This window comes from Bufo bufo, chromosome 3, assembly GCF_905171765.1.
Source record: "Bufo bufo chromosome 3, aBufBuf1.1, whole genome shotgun sequence".
Classification (NCBI taxonomy): domain Eukaryota; kingdom Metazoa; phylum Chordata; class Amphibia; order Anura; family Bufonidae; genus Bufo; species Bufo bufo.
The window spans coordinates 491,115,967-491,136,670 of NC_053391.1; the positions used below are offsets into that span (position 1 = coordinate 491,115,967).

Genomic DNA, 20,704 nt, shown 5'->3' on the forward strand with positions numbered 1-20,704 from the left:
AATAAGCCACTGTGAGACACTTCTGGTGGCAGGTTATCTCCTTTTTAAGAACTAAGAATTGGACATGTTAATATTTGATAGCCCAACCCTTCTGTCGTTGGTGATAGTAGGGACACCCTCATACATATTAGATGGTTGGCCTGTGTTGCTAAAATTGGCGAGTTCAGCCAGAGTTTGTCTGATGCTTATAGCCACCCTAAGGCCACATGCAGCAGCCACTGTTCATTAGAAGTTTACAATAACCCGTCCCCTTAACAGTGACCTCCACAACACCACTCCCCTTTAACAGTGACCTCCATCACATCCCACCCCCTTAACAGTGACCTCCACAGCATCCAGCCCCCTTAACAGTGACCTCCACAGCGGCCATCCCCTTATTAGTGACCTCCACAGTACCCCATCTCCTTAACAGTGATTTCCACAACACCCCGTCCCCTTAACAGTGGTCTCTACAGCAATCTGCCTCTTAACACTGACCTCCATAGCGGACCTACAGCAGTGAAGTAATATGGCTGGGTTGGAAACTTGGTGTAAAACTGTGTGTATGTGGAGACTAAGGGCCTGCGAGCTTCTATTGGCTGATAAGGGACATGTGACCGTTGGGATATGAAGAGAAAGACCCTGAGATATTTCCAAAACATGCAATAACGGTAGGTCCTAGAGAGCTGAGACTCGGTCTAAAACCTTCCCGGACACCTGATGTACCTGTGTGCCAAATTTCGTGATTGTAAATGCGACGGTGCGGATTCCTTTAGCGGACATACATACATACACTCAGCTTTATATATTAGAAATATTTTGTAACGGAATTAGCTCACGGGATCACCGTCTCCTAGGATAGACGGGCGCTGTTGGCACACAAAACACAGTCCAGTCTAAGCAAGTTGTAATAATTAATGGTGAACCACAAAAACCTGGGGCCGAGTCGATGTTTCACCAGGAAATGCTGTATCGGGTAAACCAACTACGGGGTGAGCATATTTAACAGCTGGTTGTGCCCAAGGCGTATCGCAAGCTCGTATTGGAGCTATCCCACCAAGATGTTCTTGGGGGTCACTTGGGGTGGCAGAAAACGCAGGACCGGATACTACAGCGGTTTTACTGGCCCAGTGTGTTCAGAGAGGTAGAAGAGTTTTGTAAGTCTTGACCAACCTGCCAGATAAATAGCCCCCAGCCACATTTTCGGAGCCTCTGGTGCCTCTCTCGATTATCGCGGTTCGAGCAAATCGCTATGGATCTCATAGGCCCAGTACCGAAGCCCGCTAGAGGGCACCAACACATCTTGGTCATCCTCGACTACGCCACTCGCTACCCGGAGACAGTGCTACTGCGACATACATCAGCCAAACTCATAGCTAAGGAGTTAATGGAGATGTTTTCCTGAGTGGGACTACCTGAAGAGGTTCTGACTGACCAAGGGACCCCTTTTATGTCCAAGGTCATGAGGGAACTCTGTAAGTTGCTCCACATAAACAGCTACGGACGTCCGTGTATCATCCACAAACAGATGGCCTGGTAGAGGGATTTAATCATTAAACATTAAAAAAACATGTTAAAAAGAGTGGTGTCTAAGGATGGGAGGGACTGGGATCTTCTTCTGCCCTATCTCATGTTCGCAGTGCAAGAGGTGCCCCAGGCCTCTACTGGGTTCTCGCCCTTCGAACTGCTGTATGGCAGACACCCTCACGGTCTGTTGGACATAGCCAAAGAAGTGTGGGAACAACAACAACCCACACCACACAAAAGTGTTATTGAGTAAGTCACCCAGATGCAAGGACGGATGGAGACAGTGTTGCCTCTGGTCAGGGAGCTTATGGAGGCAGCACAGCGAGCCCATAGTAGGGTCTATAATCGGCAGGCTCGGGTCCGGAAGTTTAACCCAGGTGATCGGGTTTTGGTTCTGGTACCAACCGTAGACAGTAAGTTCCTAGCTAGGTGGTAGGGGCCCTACGAGGTACTCGAGAAAGTGGGAGAGGTAAATTACAAGGTACACCAGCCTGGGCGGCGAATGCATGAGCAGGTGTACCATGTGAATCTACTAAAACCATGGAAAGATGATCTGGCAATGCAACACTCTGCATAGGTACTGGTCTAAGATAATAAAACTGATTAACAAAATATACTGCGCTACATATACACTAGATGCAAGAATGTGCATACTCGGATTATTTGAGTCTTTGCAACCTCCCATTAAGATAGGTATCAACAGAATCCTGTATCAAGCTCGGAAAACCATCGCTGCTAAATGGATTCAGTCGTCTCCTCCTAGTTTTGCAGAATTTGTGGCTAGGATGAATGTGGTTATAAGGCTAGAGAGGGGAACATATTTGAAGAGAAACTCTGTCGAAATTCGACTCCGTATGGGGACCATGGATAGACAAATCAGGGGTGTGCAGTCAATGGCTGTCCTTGCACTGTAGTAGCTGGATTGTTCTAGGTCGTTCTTAAAGCATGGGTGGCGCTTATGCGCCTGCAACTAATAATGTATGATTGTCGGTTAAAGAAAGGTGTACAGGGAGTGTGCCGATATCTCCTTATTCTTGAATACAGGGGCCAAGATCATCATCTGTACATGTCACTCATTGTAAAATGTGGGGGGAGTTCATTGTTATTTCTCTTACCTTCGCTATTGAACCATTGTTATCAATTTGGCTAGTCTGTCTATGGGCTTGGTATTGCGGGTCTGCCGACGTCTCCATTGTCTCCGCTATTGAATTCATTACTGTGATCTGTGTAATTGCACATATTCTAATGTATCTGACTAATATGTTAGATTTGCTGCTCTTCTCCTATAATGTTGGGGTTATGGGGGATTTTGTTATTGTATTTATTGAATACATTTGTATTTACTTTTACTTCAATAAAAATTATCTGATTAAAAAAAAAAAAAACATGGAAAGATAGGTCCTCTACTAAACAGTCCGCGGCCGGGTTTTGTAGGAGAAAAGGTTCAGGCTCCTCGGTCTGATGCAAGAGAGGCAGTTGCCACCGTAAAAATTGCTGACAGCCTCTCCTCTAAACAGGCTCAGGAAGCCAGGGAGTTCATTAGTCGGAACACGGATGTGTTCTCGGACCTCCCTGGACGCACTTCCATAATCCGGCATGACATTGTCACTGAGCCTCAGGCAAAAGTCCGGTTAAAACCATACCGAGTACCCGAGGCTCGGTGACAAGCCATCGCAGAGGAAGTGCAGCTAATGCTGCAACTACACGTCATTGAGGAGTCCAAAAGTGAATGGGCCAGTCCGATAGTCTTAATACCCAAGCCTGATGGAACATTACGGTTCTGTAACAATTTTCGCAAACTAAACGAAATCTCTAAGCTCGATGCGTATCCCATGCCCCGGGTAGATGAGCTTATAGAGAGGTTAGGACAAGTCCGATATTTTTCTGTTTTGGACCTCCCGAAAGGGTAATGGCAGGTGCCCTTAACGGAGGCTGCCAAAGAGAAAACTGCCTTCATCACACCTGAGGGGCTGTATCAATACAAGGTGCTACCTTTTGGTTTGCATAGTGCCCCCGCCACTTTTCAATGGCTTATGGACATTGTGCTGCATCCACATCGTCGGTACGCTTCGGCTTACCAGGACGATATCGTCATCCACAGTACCGACTGGGAAAGTCACCTACCCAAAGTGCAGGCTGTAGTGGACTCCCTTCGAAAGGCGGGACTAACCGCTAACCCAAAAAAATGTGCGATAGGGTTAGAGGAGAATAAATACCTGGGGTATGTCATTGGGCGCGGAGTGATCAAACCCCAAGTAAACAAAATAGAGGCGATAAGAAATTGGCCCCGACCTGTCACCACTAAACAAGTAAAGTCATTCCTAGGAATGATGGGCTATTACATGAGATTTATTCCCCACTTTGCTACTGTAGCCGTGCCATTGACAGGGTTATTGAAGGGACGCAAGTCAGTGATGGTTCACTGGAATGACCGGGCAGAAGAGGCTTTCTCCACTTTGAAGTCGGCCCTGTGTAGGTCCCCGGTTTTGGTGACGCCCGACTTCAAGCGGGAATTCATAGTGCAGACAGACGCCTCCGAAGTAGGCCTCGGTGCTGTACTGTCTCAGGAAGTCAACGGGGAGGAGCATCCCGTTGTCTTCCTAAGCCGCAAGTTCACCCCAGCCGAGACCAGGTACAGTATAGTGGAGAGAGAGTGCCTGGCTATCAAGTGGGCAAACGAGTCTCTCCGCTATTATTTGTTGGGGAGAACATTCCGCCTGGTAACTGACCACTCCCCACTCAAGTGGATGAGCCAGGCCAAAGAGAGAAATGCCCGAGTCACCAGGTGGTTCCTGTCCTTACAAAACGTTAAGTTATCAGTAGAACACAAAGCAGGCCGGTTGCAGGGAAACGCAGATGCCCTCTCCCGAGTATACTGTATGGCATGTGTTCACCCCCACAGGGTTGAACAAAGGGGCAAGGTATGTAAGAAGGTAAAAGGAATCATCGTGGATGATAGGTACGTGTCACCGATGTTCCTGGCTTCGGTGGAGTAAGGGCGGTTTTTATGTGCCAGCAGCAGTTGCTGTTTGACACCTTTAATACCTAGTATGGCTGTATAGCTGATCCGGGACGGCTCTTACTGGGAGTAGTCAAAGTGCTGGGTGGGTGACTACTCCCCATGGTCCAGGCCGGGTTTTGCCAGGCCTAAAAACTAGCCAGCACTGCCAGGTGAGTGGGATTACCTCAGTCTGACAGTGGAGCTCAGGAGGTGTGTGTTGGGATCTGAGGCTTGTGCCGTGCTGGAGGGCTGAGACCCGTCTGTAAGGGAAACGGGCCCCCTAAAAGCCTGCTATGGACTGCTGGAGGCAGAACTGCCAACAAGGTGATTTTTGTTATGTGGACTTTCCATTGTGTATGAACTAACACCATATATATAAAACCACCCACCCACGACAGTGCCAGCCACTTAATAAAAAGAAAAAAGAAACCTCTCCAAAGGCACAGCTGGGAACACTTGCTCCGCACTAGAGGCAGCAGGACCTGACGCTCCCAGTGTGATCATATGATGTCACAACGCTGGGAGCATCAGGTGCTACTGCCTCCAGTACAGAGCAAGTGTTCCCAGCTGTGCCTTTGGAGAGGTGAGTATATATTTTTATTTTTTACATAGTGTACCTCTTTTTAACGCCCGCTAGACTGTGCACTTCTGTCTAAATGGCATTAACGGGCCGATTGATTTCAGGGGGGCCATCAAAACGACCACAAATAGAACATGTCCTGTTTTTGGAAGGATGGTACTCACACTCCGTTAAAACAATGGCTGTGTGAATACTCCCATAGACTGCAGTGATTCTGAAAATGGCCTTTTCCAATGTCGTGTGAATGTACCCTAAGAAAGCTTGGTTAGAGGAAGGCATTCCTGATCTATGTACTGAATATTTTTGCAATGAAGAACATTAACCAGTTTTATACGAACATGTTGCTTCTTTATTAAAGATTTTCATTTACACCCTTCAGATCTCAGCAAAAGCACGTAGCAATGCATGATTACCAATTACTGCCAAGCTGTTGTCAATGAAATAGACAACTTTTATGGAGGGAACGTTATACGTTGATGTATGAGGCATCTAAACAGCCAGATGTCCACCCCGCTCTTCATGACTATTTTCATGACTTTCTCATATTCTCCATAATGAAAGGACTTTTCTTCCGTGCCTTTTCAGTTATTTTTCCAATGTTTTGTTTTTAAGATCCAGAATACCTCATCCGAAACAGAAACGGAGAATTGGATGGATTATGTTAATGACAGGTAATTGTCCAAGCAGCAACCATGTCAGCCATTTACTATAAATATGTCTGCTAAATATGCAGCTGGTTTAAGAAATAAAACCCCACAGGCCAACAGCTTACATCAGGTTTAGTTCGGCTTTTAATTCAATGTATGATTGCGGGGTCTCAGGCCTTTCCCTGGTCAGAATAAAGAAGCAGACAGTACCTGACACAGCACCACACTCTTGCTGGTTGTTGTATATCAGGGGAGCTAAGCTGCTGCAGCACCAGGCACAGACTGGGAATGTGATTTAGGGTCCATTCACACATCTGTTGTTCTGGGTCTGCATCCTTTCCGCAATTTTGCAGGTTTAGACCCATTCATTTCAATGAGGCTGCTAAAATGCGGGCAGCACAATGTGTGCTGTCTGCATCCATAGTTCTGTTCTGCGGCCCCGCAAAAAAGATAGAAAAGTCGCGGACAAGAATAGGCATTTCTATCATAGGGCCGCAAAACACTTACGGACGTGTTTTACTGAAGTGGAGCGGTTAAGGTAAATAACTTTAGGGTGTACTGTGTGTGGGGGGGGGGGATAGTTTTGGTCAGTTCCTGTTACCCTTAGGCCTCATGCACACGACCGTTGTTCGGGTCCGCTTCCGAGCCGCAGTTTTTGCGGCTCGGGTGCGGACCCATTCACTTCAATGGGGCCGCAAAAGATGCGGACAGCACACGGAGTTGCTCTGTTCCGTGGCCCCGCAAAAGAAATAGAACATGTCCTATTCTTGTCCGTTTTGCGGACAAGAATAGGCATTTCTTCAATGGGCCGCCCGTTCCGTTCTGCAAATTGCAAAAGGCACACGGGCGTCTTCCGTTTTTTGCGAATCCGCGGTTTGCGGACCGCAAAAAACGGCACAGTCGTGTGCATGAGGCTTCACTGTATCATCTGTATCATCTTTTAATAACCAGCAGTGGTGCATGTGGTCACCTCAGTAAATGTACCTATCCAAATAAATGTTTCTCCTGTCATTACTCTGTTGCGTCCTGCCATTCTTCTTGTTCTGCAGGATTATTTTAAAGTATTTGGCTGGTACACACACAGCACTGCCATATACACATACAACTTTGCTACAAACAGATACATCCCTGTTACGCACACAGCTCTAATATACACACATACAGCTCTGCTACACCCTTACAGCTCTGCTACACCCTTACAGCTCTGCTACACCTATACAGTTTTATTACACACATATAGCTCTGCTACACACACATTTATCATCTTTAATAAAAACTCACATTTCCCTGCACTAGTGCTGGCTGTATAGTTTCCCTGCTCTGGCTCCTCCCATTGATGACATCATGAAAGGTCCTTAAGCTGCACTTAGAGTTTTCCTTTCAGTACAGCTGTAGGACCTTCCTCCCCATGTGCTCTCCTGCTGCTGCTGGTCACACAGATCGGTGCAGGCAGGCAGGGAGAGAAAAATGTGTGCAGATGCATAGCTCTCACTGATTGGGCAAAGTGCTGTACGTGCGCTCTGATGAGCCATTAAGGAAGCAGTCAGGGGGTCTGGCCCTGCTGGATCTCCCTGATTATCGTTTATAAGACGCAGGCACTTTTTGGCAAGATTTTTGACTGCTAAAAAATGTGTGTCTTATATATGTCTTAAATACGGTATAGCATGTCAGTGTATTTAATATTTATGAATAGTATATCAAGACATGGCATGCCCTGTAACCCAAATAATTTTGATCTAAAGGAATAGATTTTTTTTAAATTTTGTTTTGTTTAATAAAGGCCTGTCAATGATCTTCGTTATTTGATGAAGTCTGAAAAAATGCACAGCTTGGGATGGAGACCAAAAGTACAGTGGAAGGAAGGCATTGAAAGAACAAGTATGTTGTATCATTTCATCATAGAAACGGTTGCTCCACCAGCATTCAGCTGAACGTCAGCCATTATTTTACAAGGTTGCCTGAAAAAAAGAAGCAGTAAATGTCCTAAAATGAAAAAAAATACTCCCATCTTCCACCACCTGTAAATCGGTGCAGATGCTGTGGTGGTGGCCTGCTGGTTTCTGTTTACAGGCTGCCAGTCTCAGTAGTCATGTACTATACTCACTGACATCACCGCATGCGAGTGGCCACCAAAGCATCTCCACTGGATCGGTGGGGGACTGAAAAGGTTAGTCTTTTTTTTTGTTGACAGGGGCATATTAAGACTGGTGTTTCATACTGAATAATAATAAAAAGTGCGGTGGAGTAAGATGTGGCAAACGTATCACAAATTACGGGCCTCTTAGCAAATTAGTAGCGACTTCTAGCTGGCTGTGCTTGAAATGGGAGCACAATGGATGGAGCCGAACTTCCAGCGCTGGAGCAAATCCCAAAGAGCTGATCAACGGGGGTGCAGAGTGTCAGATCCTTGCAATTTGTGGTATTGATGGCTTGTGATGAGGTTAGACCTTCAGTAACAAAATACTGAAAAACCCCTTTAACCCTTAGGCTACCAGCGCCATACATGTACGGCGCTGGTGCGATGTGTAAACATGACGCCTGCTCGCACGTGCACCGTCCTTCATGGCCAGCAGATCTCTGATGTTTCATACAGTAGAGCCCTGCGGCTAAGTACCGTGACCGGTAATAATGCAGATCGCGGTAATTAAATGCTTTAGATGCCGTGATCAAGTGAGATCATGGCACCTAAATGCGCAAAAACCCAGAAGCGCTACTTGGTAGCCTTACTGAGTAAGTTAACAGTATTCAAACTGCAATTCTTATTTTGGCCACCAGATGGCAGGCCAGGATAAGAAATGAGCAAAAGTAAACAAAATAAGCTAATAAATTCCTGATAAACAAAAAAAAAAAAATATGCAATAAGCTCATATCTGAGGCGCATAATGATCACAAAATATTTTTGTTTTTTAAATGTTAAAAAATATATAAAAGTTTAATTATACGGAAATGGGGGTGATTTAAAGAATAAATGCCTAAATAACAATAAATATAAACAACATGGGTATCACCGCGACCGAAAAAAATGCCCATACTATTAAAATAGAAAAAAATTATTCCAATACGGCGAATGGCGTAACGGAAAAAGGGTCAAAATGGTCGATTTGCCATTTTTTTTATTGCTTCTCTTACCCAAAAGAATGTAATAAAATGTGATCAAAAAGTCACGCATACTCCAAAATGGTATCAATTAAAGTACAGATTGTTCCGCAAAAAATGAGGCCCTAAACAGCTCAGGGAGGGATCTTTTTAACCTATCTCTGTTACTGCCCCTGCAGAGGTCAGGGGTCAATCTCTCTGGGCCGTCATGGTGGATTCGTGGAAAATGAATTACCGGTAAGTCTAATTCCGGCTTTTGTCCCTATAGGGCCCTCAGGAGATTGTAACAAAAATCAAACCACGGTCACCTGACCAAAAACCCCTTTTAAGGGTCCTATCTATATGTTAAAACTTTAACCTTTATTATTTATAAGTATAAAATATATTTCTAAGTATAAAAAAGTTATGGGGGTCGGAATATGGTGATATAAAAAAAAAATTCTCAAAGTTTACATTTATTTTTACACTATTTTAGACATAAAGAACCTATACATATGGGGTATCGTTGTAATCGTACTGACCCAGAGAATGAATGGCATGGGTCAGTTTTGCCATAAACAAAACGCCGTGGAAACAAAACCCCTAAAACGGTGAAGGGATTGCGTTTTGTTTTCCAATTCCACCCCATTTGGAATTTTTTTACCGCTTCAAACCACGGTCACCGGACCAAAAACTCCTTTTAGTGGTCCTATCTATATGTTAAAACTTAAACCTTTATTATTTACTTTTAAAACAAAAGTACTCAGAGAAACCAATACAACAAGGTAATTTAAAAATATCAGGTTGCAGTTTCGGGCTAAGTCAGTTACTTTATGTATTATTTGGGCCGCTGTGCTCGCTCTACATTCTATTTAAAGGGTTTCTGTCACCCCACAAAACTCATATTTTTTTTTTGGGATATTTAGATTCCTCATAGCGCGATATAGGAGAATATAATAGTCTTACTTACTTTCATGCGGCCGATTCTTTAGAAAACGAAGTTTTATAATATGTAAATCAGGGCTCTACCAGCAAGTAGGGCGTCTACTTGCTGGTAGCCGCAGCAGAAAACCGCCCCCTCGCCGTGTTGATTGACAGGGCCAGCCGTGATCTCCTCCTCCGGCCGGCCCTGTCAGTATTTCAAAAATCGCGCGCCTCTGTTCATTCGGCGCAGGCGCTCTGAGATGAGGAGGCTCGTCTCCTCAGCACTCCCTCAGTGCGCCTGCGCCAATGACATCACCGAAAGAGAAGACGTCATCGGCGCAGGCGCACTGAGGGAGTGCTGAGGAGACGAGCCTCCTCATCTCAGAGCGCCTGCGCCGAATGACCAGAGGCGCGCGATTTTTGAAATACTGACAGGGCCGGCCGGAGGAGGAGATCACGGCTGGCCCTGTCAATCAACACGGCGAGGGGGCGGTTTTCTGCTGCGGCTACCAGCAAGTAGACGCCCTACTTGCTGGTAGAGACCGGATTTACATATTATAAAACTTCGTTTTCTAAAGAAACGGCCGCATGAAAGTAAGTAAGACTATTATATTCTCCTATATCGCGCTATAAGGAATCTAACTATCCAAAAAAAAAAAATGAGTTTTGTGGGGTGACAGAAACCCTTTAACAGGTGGTTAACTTCATGGATACTCTGTGGCCATGTATCACCACAGGTTAGCAGGCAAACATTTTTGGGTGCGGTAGTGACAATCTCCAATTTTTAGACAGGTTGCACTATAGGGCAAGATCCACAACCAGTAGGGTCGCAATTGTTAGGCAAATTGCCTGATCTCCCAGCGTGTGAGATGTGTGAATGAATGATGGATGTCTGTCGCATAGGGATATAGGAATACATCGTATCTATTTACAATAGAAACTTCTACACTTAGGATCTATAGGGACACCAAACAATTCACCATTGAAAACACATCTGCTAACCTGCGGTGATACATGGCCACAGAGTATCCATGAACTTAACCACCTCTTAAATAGAATGTAGAGCGAGCACAGCGGCCAAAAAATACATAAAGTAACTGACTTAGCCCGTAACTGCAACCTGATATTTTTAATTACTTTGTAGTATTGGTTTTAACATATAGATAGGACCCTTAAAAGGGGTTTTTGGTCAGGTGACCGTGGTTTGATTTTTGTTACAATCTCCTGAGGGCCCTATAGGGACAAAAGCCGGAATTAGACTTACCGGTAATTCATTTTCCACGAATCCACCATGACGGCCCAGAGAGATTGACCCCTGACCTCTGTAGGGACAGGAACAGAGATAGGTTAAAAGGATACCTCCCACCACCATTCACCAGTGAGTTCCAGATTATAGTGCCACAACCATTGGTTAAGAAGTGAAACAATTTAGGTTTTTTTTGTTTGTTTTTTTTGGTATTAACTCATACCAAGTCCATATAATAATTTCTTCGGTGGGATATCATGCTGTCATGGTGGATTCGTGGAAAATTAATTACCTGTAAGTCTAATTCCGGCTTTCCACTTTACCACCATGACGGCCCAGAGAGACATAACAGATCATATACGTCTAAGGCTACTTTCACACTAGCGTTCTGAGCGGGTCCGTCTGATGTTTCATCAGACGGATCCGCTCTTATAATGCAGACGTTTGTATCCGTTCAGAACGGATCCGTCTGCACTATAACTTAGAAAAATTTCTAAGTCTGAAAGTAGCCTGAACGGATCCGTCCAGACTTTACATTGAAAGTCAATGGGGGCGGATCCGTTTGAAGATTGAGCCATATTGTGTCATCTTCAAGCGGATCCGTCCCCATTGACTTCCATTGTAAGTCTGGACGGATCCGCTTGCCTCCGCACGGCCAGGCGGACACCCGAACGCTGCAAGCAGCGTTCAGGTGTCCGCTTGCTGAGCGGAGGCTGAACGCTGGCAGACTGATGCATTCTGAGCGGATCCGCCTCCACTGAGAATGCATTAGGGCCGGACGGCTGCGTTCAGGGCCGCTTGTGAGCCCCTTCAAACGGAGCTCACGAGCGGACACCCGAACGCAGGTGTGAAAGTAGCCTTAGGGTGGGGCAACCTGGATAAGTCAAGTCTATAATGTTTAACGAAAGTGTTTATACTGGACCAGGTTGCGGCCCGGCATATCTGATCTAGGGAAGCTCCTGCTTTTTCAGCGAATGAGGCAGATATGGCTCTCATGGAGTGAGCCCGAATGACGTCTGGACAACTGATGCCTTCCATCATGTAACAGTCTGTAATAGCCTGTTTTACCCATCGGGCAATTGTAGATCGGGAAGCTGCCTTCCCTTTATTTTTACCGCTGAAGAGTACTAGTAAATAGAGATGAGCGAACTTCTGTTTTAAGTTCGGCGTCTAAAATTCGGCTTCCGGTTAGCGGAGGAGCCCGATATGGATTCCGAATTCCGTTGTGGTCCGTGGTAGCGGAATCATTATTGATTCCGCTACCACGGACCACAACGGAATTCGGAATCCATATCGGGATCCTCCGCTAACCGGAAGCCGAATTTTAGACGCCAAACTTAAAACAGAAGTTCGCTCATCTCTACTAGTAAATTGTCCACCTTTCTTAGGTCCTTAGTGACCTCTAGGAATTTTAGTACTGTTCGTTTTGACATCCAGGGTATGGAACCTTTCCTCCCCAGAATTTTTAGGATTCTCGCAAAAAGAGGGAAGAACGATCTCCTGGTTTCTATGGAAGTCTGTTACAACTTTTGGTAAAAATCCCGGGTCTAGCCTCAAGGTAATTCCATCTTCCTGGATTGTGAGGTATGGTTGTCTTATTGACAATGCCTGGATCTCGCACAGTCTTTTTGCTGATGTTATTGCTATAAGAAAAGCCACTTTCTGAGAAAGGTGCTTTAGGGAGCTCAAGTCCAGGGGTTCGTAAGGCGGACCTGTGAGTCCCCTAAGGACAATGTTCAAGTCCCAGGTAGGCACCCTTGATTTAAGGGATGGTCTTAGTCTGGCTGCAGACTTCAGGAATCTTCGGATCCATCTATGGCTGGCTAATTCAGAATCGAAAAAAACGCTAAGCGCTGAGATCTGGACTCTAAGGGTAGATGGACGTAACCCTGAATCTAGTCCTTCTTGCAGGAAGTCCAGGATCCTCTGTATATTTGGTTTAGTCTGGTCTGGGGCTCCTTCACCTGACCAGGTGCAGAATCTTCTCCAGATTTTTAAATAGATGGAGTTAGTCACTTTCTTTCTGCTGGCCTTCAAGGTAGATATTACTCCCTCTGAGAGACCTCTGCGTCTTAGAAGGTCGGACTCAGGATCCAAGCCGAGAGGTTGAAGATCTCTGGATGTGGATGGAGAACCGGCCCCTGGATCAGGATATCTTTCCTCTTTTAATAGACTGTCCACCTTCCTCTCCATGGTGTCCTTTAACTGACAGGAGTCCTCGAATGGTAACTAGTTTTTTTTTATTAACTTTGGCCACCTGGATGTCAATTCTGGGAACCTCGTCAAAGATCCTAGAGTCTGACGGGTCAAATACAAGGCGGTTCCTGAATTCTTTGGAAATACCTAATTTCTTTTCTGGATGGGCCCATTCGTCCATCACCATCTCTTTAATGTTTTCATTTATGGGGAATACACTGGAACGTTTGACCTTCTATCCCCCAAACATCTCTTCCTGAACTGAGTGGGGTCGCTGGATGTCTTCTACCCCCATTGTATCCCTGACCGCTTTTAGAAGGTCACTCCTCTCGCTAGGGGAGAAGAAGAATTTTCTAGATTCCTCTACTATTTCGCCCTCTGATAGGGGGTATTCGTCGTCCTCTTTTTTGGAAGATGAGGCCTCGCCCTCCAAATCTTCGGAGTCTGAGGAGGAGATGTCCGCCATTCTGGGACGCTTAGGTGGGCGAGCCCCCAGGGTGTCCTCACGGAGGGAGGGTAGAGAAGATTTAACTTCCTCCTGAATCATAGTTCTAAATTCCTGCATAATTGAGGGTTGTTCTTCTCTCACCAACTTGGAAATACAATCTTTGCAAAGTTTCTTAGGATAGTCATCGGGAAGTCTAACGGAGCACTGGATGCATCTGGCGGTCTTCCTGGGCTTTTTCAAAGCAAGTTTGGCCTAAAGTGAGAGAGCAACCCATCAAATTTTGTGCAGATCCAGTATAGGTGCATAAACTTAAGATGCAGAATACTAGAAGACCCTACCCAGTGGCTACCTGAACAGTAATACTGAGGCACCCTCCCCACTGACCCCAGATCAGCATATGTTAAGCTGCTGGCATGCCCAGGTGGGCTACTCGCACAGGGGCGCTCTGGAGCGGTCTGCTCCTTCTGCTGCGGTGCCTTCTCCTGGTCCGACATTTCGCCCGGCAATGCAGAGAGCGCAGCAGGAAAGTGCATGTGAGCTTTTCTTTGAGGACATCAGCTTCCGGGTTCACCCGGCGGCCCGGAAGTGATAACAGCCGCGGCAGCACAGGGCAGGCTCCCGCACAACAGGGAGCGTGACCCCGGCGTCTCCCTGTCAGCTTAGGAACGGAGTCCGCCGGAGAGCAGGGGACGCAGTCCTGGATGAAAGGCCCGCAAGGGAAGCAAAGTTTTTCCGCCGATGCGGTCACCCAGGTGCAGAAAATAAAAAAGGTCCTTATTCACTTCACCTACCTGAAAGCCAGAGAGGACTTTTCTCTGTCCTGGCCACTATAGGGGCAGGAATACACTGGTGAATGGTGGTGGGAGGGGTCCTTTTAACCTGTCTCTGTTCCTGCCCCTACAGAGGTCAGGGGTCAATCTCTCTGGGCCGTCATGGTGGTGAAGTGGAAAATCTGGTTCTTTTTTTACCGCTTCCCACAACATTTTATGCCATAATTAATGGTGGCATTAGAAAGTACAACTTTTCCCGCAAAAAATAAGCCATCATACAATTGTGACTGGAAAAATAAAAAAGTTATGGCTCACGGAAAAATGAAAACGCAAAAATGAAAAACCTCCGGTATCCAAAGGGTTAAAGGGGTTTCCTCACAATTGAGATTTTTCGCCTATCCAGTGAGAAAAGTGATAGGAGATACATGACTAACAATCACTAGAACAAGGTCCCAGGGCCCCCATTCCTCCTCCCTGAGGAGAAATTTGAATGGAGCGTCATGGTGCTACTCCATTCAAAGTCAACAGGACTGATGGAGACAGTGCGTACAGTGCCATGTCAGCCCCATAGAGGCCAAATACAGAGGGTTGGCGTCTGCCCTGCCGCAGCTCCATTCACCCCTCCTCACTGACGTCATTTTCTAGTGATGAGTGGGACCTCCAGTGATCAGACATTGATTACCCATCCTTTGGAGAAGTGGTGAACGTTAATGGATCAGAAACTAATCATTTTGCCTAGATTAGCAGTCCCCTCTCACTCATATTATGTACCTACCTCTTTGTGACATTTGTATATCAGAAAGGTATGTCTGATACGTGTAACACAGGCCTGCCGGGCACTTCTGTTCTTGGCAGTGGATCAGGCCATATTGGCTTGTAGCACCCACCTTCGTGCCCTCCATTTTGTTTAATACATACATACATTTATACTAGTGATTGTTTTTATTTTAGACATTTGTAGGGGTTATCTGGACTTGGAGCCAAATACCCTCATGCTATGGTCCTGTACCCCTGAACATAAAAGAGAATACTCACCTGTCCATGTTCCCACTGCTGCTCTGTTCCCGGCTGCTTCAAGTTCCCATGAGACCAGGAATCATCTGGGTCTCATGACGGCTGCAGTTAACCACAGGCTTCAGCGGTCGCAGAAGCTTGAATGGTGCGTCACTGCTGTGACCGCTGAGGCCTGTGATGGGCCGCAGCGAGGAACGGAGCAGCGCTGGAACCACAGACAGGTGAGTCTTCTTTGTTATGCTCAGGGGTACAGGTCCAAAGCGGGACAAACCTTAAAGAATATCAATGTGGTGTTTAATGTTCTTGATCACCAGATGGCAGGTCTCCTAACGTGATTCTTTTTCTTTCCCTTTTAGTGCAATGGTATAAAAACAATTTTCACAACTGGAAGAATGCAGAGAAAGCGTTACAACCGTTTGTTAGTCAAGCATAGCTCGCACAGAGCGTCGGATTGGAGGACATGAAGTGGACGATGGCATGTTCCTGGCATGATTCTAACATGTCACAGTGTACATGAACTGTAGATCTGCAGCACTGTTTGACTGCCAGGAAATTAAGTTTATAGCCAAAGGGTTTAAAATGGTGTGTGTCTGACACCTGGCACCCTCGCTGATCAGTTGTTTGAAGGGGCCACAGCGCTTAGAGGAGCGCCTCCTTACAGCTAACCAAGCACAGTACACTGTATAGCGGGCTGCGCCTAGGTCATGTGACCAGTGAACATGACGTCACTGGCCTAAAAAGAGGTCTCTTCAAACAGCTGATTGTCGGGGGAGTTGTGGAGTCGGACCCCCACTGATCAGATATTGATGATCCATCCTGAGGATAGGTTATCACTATTTGAATCCTGGAAAACCCCTAAGTGTTGGAAGAGCTACTATTGTAGAGGCTGCTATGGAGCCCACAATCTAGCATGAAACTAACCTACGGAGCCACGCCAACTAATAAGCTGCTTTTCAAAAGTGGTAAAGGTGGTGGTAAATGGCAAAAAGTTAAAAAGTTTGGTGAAAAGCAGCAATGGCGCCAAAATGTATGGCTCTTCTGTGCCAAAAAATTTGCATACAAACGTGATATATTTCCCCCAATGTTTTTTACAGGCTGAAAATACAACACTGATTTAGGGAGCAATCGGAATCAGAAATCCATGTGTTAGTTTCACATATTCGTCAAAATCCGGCAGGAATCAGGCCGTTCTGGCAGAGAACAGCCGGCAGGAGTCCTCTGGATCCAGATAGTGCCGCTTGCCTGCTTGACCCTATTGACTATAATGGGATGCGGTGGGGATCCGGCTGCTCCCTGGCATACATGCCGGGATTTGGCCAGACAAAAACCATTACGTGCAGTAATTTCTGTCCAGCCGAACCCCGGCTCATATGCTAGCAAGCAGCCGGATGCCCTCCACATCTAGTCAATGGGTTCCTGCGGGCACGGGCCACTATCCGGCTATGCCAGATCTATAGAATTCCAGCAGGCTGTTCTCTGACGGATTTCTTTGACGCATTCGTGAAAGTGGCCTTTATTGCGTTTTGTTGTACAATGAACTACAATGCGTGTTTCCTATTGAAATTGATGGGACGTGGTTTGTTAGTGTATTTTATGCATTAAAGTCAATGGGACCGGAGCGGACTTCCGGCGGCACGGTGCACTAGCGGCACTACAGCCGGCCGTAGAAGGCTGCCGCTAATGTGAAAGTAGCCTTAGGCGCACCTCCGGCAGTCCTTGCGCAAAAACGATTCCAGCGCCTGACTGGAGTAGTTTTTCACGAACACTCAGGTGTAAGTGTTCGTAAACTCGCCAGGGCCAATGTTCGAAGTGTGGAACGCAGTGTAAAAACGCAAATGTTAAAAAAGTTGCAGAAAGAGTCTTGTGACTATTTTTATGCCAAAAAGTAGATGGCCCCCATTATTATTAGTAAGTGACTGGTTTTATGGGAACATAATCATTCTTCTATCATTTTACATTACGGTAAGTGCTTGTCACCTACATTAGCAGGTCATCATTGAGGGCAGCAAGTTCTTGACGGGTTCCCGCCAAAGTCTAGAAGGATATGAAGAGGAAGATTTACTATGATAGACAATTGCACTTTACCTTTCAGTTGGCATTGGCAGTTCCTGGAGGAGCGAGGCTTCTGCTGCAGGTCCGATATGGAAATGTCTATTTAAATGTAATTAACTGTATTACATGGTAAACGGAAGTCTGAAATGTGAGATTTTTTAATTTTCTACTGTAAAATGTTGTCTATTAAGTGCCTAATAAAGAAAACATTTGTAATTTAGTAATAAACATGGTAAGTTTTATACCTTTCTGTATCCGTGTTCTGTGCAGAATGTAAGGATATGTTCACACGCGGCAGAAGATATTTCTACAGCTGAAAATCCGTTCCATTCATCTGATTGGAAGCAGATAGGTTTCTCCAAGCCCCATTCAGATGAATGAGACAGTTGTCTTCAATAAACCTGTGCATGTGAACACATCCTTAGAAGGCATCTGACTACAGCTTTGTTCTGCGCGGAGAAGCCGGAAGATCCCCTGCATACTTTATGGAAAGGAGTGGAGAATCCGCCAGATTAATAGCTAACTCTGGCAGTGTAAAAGTGCCGCCGAGGGGAACGCCTGTTTATCGGGTAATAGATCATTTGTGTGGACACAAAAATTGTTGTTTAAGCCCCTTTGAGCGCGCTACCAGCAGGTTTTATTTCACTCTCATAGAATGTGGCGTAAGAAAATGACCTATTGTACCGTTTTTACGTTAAACTTTTTTTGTGATTTAAATATATATTTTTTTTTTTCATGGTATTATCTCTATTTACAAAATGTTCCTAAAATTCAGCAATTTCCACTGTGACCACTAAGGGTGGATTCCCACCACTGCTATTTATTTCCATTGTTCTCCTCTGTTGGAACATAACATAAGTGATGGATTTAGCACATAAGGCCACGTTCACACGACAGTGGAAAAAACGTCCATTAAAAACGGTTAAAGGCCTCTTACACACGGCCGTATGACTTTTTCAGTATTTTGCGGTCCGTTTTTCACGGATCCGTTCTGTTTTTTGTTTCCGTTCCGTTTTTCCGTTCTATTTCCGTACGGCATATACATAGAAGAAATTGGGCTGGGCATAAAATTTCCAATAGATGGTTCAGCAAAAACAGAACGGATACGGAAGACATACAGAGTACATTCCTTATGTGTTCCGTTTTTTTGCAGACCAGTTGATTTAAATGGAGCCAGAGAATGTGATTTGCGGGAAATAATAGGACATATTTGGCTGCATTCGGGATCCTGCTTTTTTTTTTTTTTTTAGAAGAGAAAGAAGTCCTGCATTTGGTCTTCTCTCTGAGCTGTTTTTGATGGAGGTCCTGAACACAGCCTCCGATGCAGATGTGAACCTCATAATACGCAGTTGAGTCACATTATTATGACCACCAGCTAATATCCGGAATAACCACTGTATCCAGCACGGACTGCAGCTAGACAGATGGAAGTGACTCAGTAAGGTCCTAGTAGGTTGTCACAGGTATCTGGAGGCATGCAGACTTCAGTGCATCCCACAACTTCTGTAGGGTACATGGGGAAGGAGCCATACAGCGAACACAACGTCGAGGTGGTACCACAGATGCTAAGGTGGGTTCAAGTCTGGGGAATAAGAGGGTCAGGTAATACTTGGAAGTCTTAGGCCTCTTTCACACGGGCGAGATTTCCGCGCGGATGCGATGCGTGAGGTGAACACATTGCACCCGCACTGAATCCGGACCCATTCATTTCTATGGGGCTGTGCAGATGAGCGGTGATTTTCACGCATCACTTGTGCGTTGCGTGAAAATCGCAGCATGCTCCTCTTTGTGCGTTTTCCACGCAACGCAGGCCCCATAGAAGTGAATGGGGCTGCGTGAAAATCGCAAGCAAGTGCGGATGCGGTGCGATTTTCACGCACGGTTGCTAGGAGACGATCGGGATGGAGACCCGATCATTATTATTTTCCCTTATAACATGGTTATAAGGGAAAATAATAGCATTCTTAATGCAGAATGCATAGTACAATAGGGCTGGAGGGGTTAAAAAAAAAATATAAAAATTATTTAACTCCCCTTAATCCACTTGTTCGCGCAGCCGGCATCTCTTCTGTCTTCATCTTTGCTGTGCACAGGATTAGGATCTGTGGTCCGTCACATGATCCATCACCATGGTAAAAGATCATGTGATGGACCATGTGATGAGCGCCGTGATGTCATCAAAGGTCCTATTCCTCAAAGAAGAAGACAGAAGAGAAGCCGGGCTGCGAGAACAAGTGGATTAAGGTGAGTTTATTATTTTTTATTTTTTAACCCCTCCAGCCCTATTGTACTATGCATTCTGTATCAAGAATGCCATTATTTTCCCTTATAACCATGTTATAAGGGAAAACAATGACAATCTACACAGCACCTAATCCAAACCCGAACTTCTGTGAAGAAGTTCGGGTTTGGGTACCACACATGTCAATTGTTCTCACGCGCGTGCAAAACGCATTACAATGTTTTGCACTCGCGCGGAAAAATCGCTCATTTTCCCGGGACGCACCCGCATCTTATCCTGGCCAAAAACATGACGCCCGTGTGAAAGAGGCTTTAGTCATGCTCTACCAACAAGTGTTGGACGTTTTCTCGTCGTCCCCATCTGCCCCATGGAAGACAATCAGCATGTATGGGTGTACGCGATCTGCAAGGATGGATTCATACCCAAATCGGTTGAGAGTGCCTTCTACATGGATGAATGGACCCAGAGAATGCCAGACCATAACGCTGCCATCGCCAGCTTGTGTTCTTCCAGTAATCGTTGCAGGGTGTTTCTTCTCTGATATTTCTCAACTGGCACACCAATGTCCATCAGTTTGATGAAGCGGAAACCATGGCTCCTCGGAGAAGGTAACCCTCTGCCAATTAGCGGAGGTCCAATTCCGATGCTGCAGCGAAAAGTGAAGCCTTTGCAGCTGATAAGTTAGAGGTGCAGTGATGAAGTGACATTTGCTCCGGTGCCCCACACGTCTGGTAGCCCCTTGGTTTATTTTGTTGGTGAGCTGCTCCACTGTAGCGTGTTGTCCTCCCCCATGTACCTTCGGAGCTGACGAAGCTGTGTGAATCTTGTTTTTTCCCCCATGGTGAAGGAGATCTCAGAAAGCCCCAAAAAAATGCCAAAAGGCCCCAAAGTAAGAAAACGCCAGTAGTAAAATAAAACGCCTTCAGCTAACACCTGGAGCTGCAAAAACCGCCACTACAATGCAGATGTGCAGAAAAATGTGTGTGAGCTGGAGCTTGTTCTT

At 45.8% G+C, this 20,704-nt stretch overlaps 1 protein-coding gene across 1 annotated transcript in view; it reads left to right on the top strand.

Annotated features, from left to right (window-relative positions):
• The window catches only part of TGDS (TDP-glucose 4,6-dehydratase), an 86,790-nt gene extending 69,089 nt beyond the window's left edge, over positions 1-17,701 (top strand). The window contains exons 10-12 of the mRNA XM_040425314.1: positions 5,700-5,758; positions 7,515-7,612; positions 15,764-17,701. Of these exons, the coding sequence (XP_040281248.1) occupies positions 5,700-5,758; positions 7,515-7,612; positions 15,764-15,840 (234 nt within the window). The 3' untranslated portion in view covers positions 15,841-17,701. The remainder of the gene's footprint in view (positions 1-5,699; positions 5,759-7,514; positions 7,613-15,763) is intronic.
• The last annotated feature ends 3,003 nt before the right edge of the window (positions 17,702-20,704 follow it).